At 41.6% G+C, this 1,821-nt stretch overlaps 1 protein-coding gene across 1 annotated transcript; it reads right to left on the bottom strand.

Annotated features, from left to right (window-relative positions):
* Nucleotides 1-394: 394 nt before the first annotated feature.
* Nucleotides 395-1,821, bottom strand: LOC106336949 (putative plant UBX domain-containing protein 14). Its single transcript, XM_013775945.1, has one exon. The coding sequence runs from the start codon at nucleotides 1,750-1,752 to the stop codon at nucleotides 469-471; it is 1,284 nt and encodes a 427-aa protein (XP_013631399.1). The 5' UTR covers nucleotides 1,753-1,821; the 3' UTR covers nucleotides 395-468.

Raw genomic sequence — 1,821 nt, 5'->3', positions numbered from 1 at the left:
ATTTAAAATTAAATTGAATTGAGCGCTGTACGGGTCCTGTTAGCTCAATGATATGTATGGCAAACCCAATTGCGCGCTGTACGCGCTGTACGGACCATTTGAAAACTTCATTCATTTTTATTTCCGTTGATTAGAGTGTTGTCTGATTTATAGAACATATTTAGTTGAGGAGCAGAGGTCACAAATGACGCAATGTTGATATATAAAAAAAAAAAAGACAATTTGGATTAAGCTGTGAACTAAAATCAACTAATCATGTTGACGATTAGATAAACGTGAAGAAAATATGTAATAGCCGTCAAACAAGGTCGCTTAAATTAGTAAAACGTTATAACGTTTGACTTGGAGAGTCTGGTTTGCAGATGTTATCATGTATGGCATTAATCTTATTTCACCTTGTCATTGTCTCATTCTTTCTATAAATCAATCAAAATTTACATAAATAATTTAATAATAGTAAATGAATCTTCACTCCCAGGTAATCGAGATCATCGAGTTTGCGAGGCCAGATTGGTCGAAAGTTGCGTTAGCTCCATACTCCAGAGTCTTGGAAGCACCAGGGATCGCTTGTACTAGCTTAAACGCCTTCTTCTCAGACTCCACCATCTGAGAATAACAGAAAGACCAGAGAAGCTGAATAGGTTCGGTCTTGAGAAACTTCCTCTGCTTTCTTCTCCCATCTGGAAACCGAACACATAGACTGCACACAAGGCTTCGATCACAGTCTCCCTTTGGCTCTTCTGTTAAATCTGGATACCTTAAACAAGTCTCCTCCTCCTGCTTCACTTCTGCAGACTTTTCAAACTCGGGCCCCCAAGACGGCGGTACCACAATCTGACTAATAGTCTGGTTGCTTGAAGAACAAGACTCCTCCTCCTTTGTTTCTAAAGATTCTGCAAGTTGGGGCAGCCCAGTCTGGCTGCTTTCAGAGGAAATCTTATCTGTCTTCATACGTTTGTTTCTTGTTGAAGAAGCCATGTATTGATGAGGACCATCATCCATGTACTTCATCAAATCCTCCACAAAACCATGAGCTTCAATTGCGCCACTCCAAGAACGCATATTCTGACCAGTGATGGGATCGATGAGAAGCACCACAGGAGGAGCAGATTCGATGCGGTAGAAAGTAGAGACTTTCTTTCCTTCGGTGGTATCATCATAGACTTGAGATAAGATGAAGCTAGACTCAATGGCTTGAGAAACGACTTCGTTAGCCCATAAATCTCGGTTTAGCATGTGAGAAGCAAACTCGGTCGTGGACTGGAGATTGACTAGCAGCCATAGGTTCTGTCTGGAAGAAGTTGATTTCGCCTCTTCAAACGTACCTTGGAAAAGAAGTTTCAGAGGAGCACGGAACAAAGAAGACAACCTCCTCGACTCTTCTGAGGGTTCTGGTTTGGAATCTGGTCCAACATCAGTGTCCGAATCTTCTGACGGTTCTGATTCCGCGTCCCAGATCTCTTCAGGACATACTTGAACCGGAGTTTGATACATGTAAGATGAGTCATAGAGAGTATCCCTAATCGAAGGTAAAGGAGGACGGTTATGTTCTTCTTCTTGATAATCACTCCTATGCAGCTCTGTTGCGTTTTGTTGACATAGAGGTTGATTCTCTCTGTGAATGATAAAGAGGTTAATAGCTTCTTCAAGGTTCCAGCTCGTTGCCTTTAGGAATTGTATTGCGGTGTCTTTGGTTTGACCAATAGCAATCTCCATGAATGATGAGATCAGTTTCTGCTGGTCGTCTCTCATTGTTTGATGGGTTTTCCCTTAGAGAGAACGTAAAAAGAGGTTTTCTTTTTCTTGGAGAACTAGACAGAG

Source organism: Brassica oleracea, chromosome C4 (genome assembly GCF_000695525.1).
Source record: "Brassica oleracea var. oleracea cultivar TO1000 chromosome C4, BOL, whole genome shotgun sequence".
NCBI lineage: Eukaryota > Viridiplantae > Streptophyta > Magnoliopsida > Brassicales > Brassicaceae > Brassica > Brassica oleracea.
The sequence above is the reverse complement of the archived record's forward strand: the minus strand, read 5'-3'. Positions and strand labels throughout refer to the sequence as shown.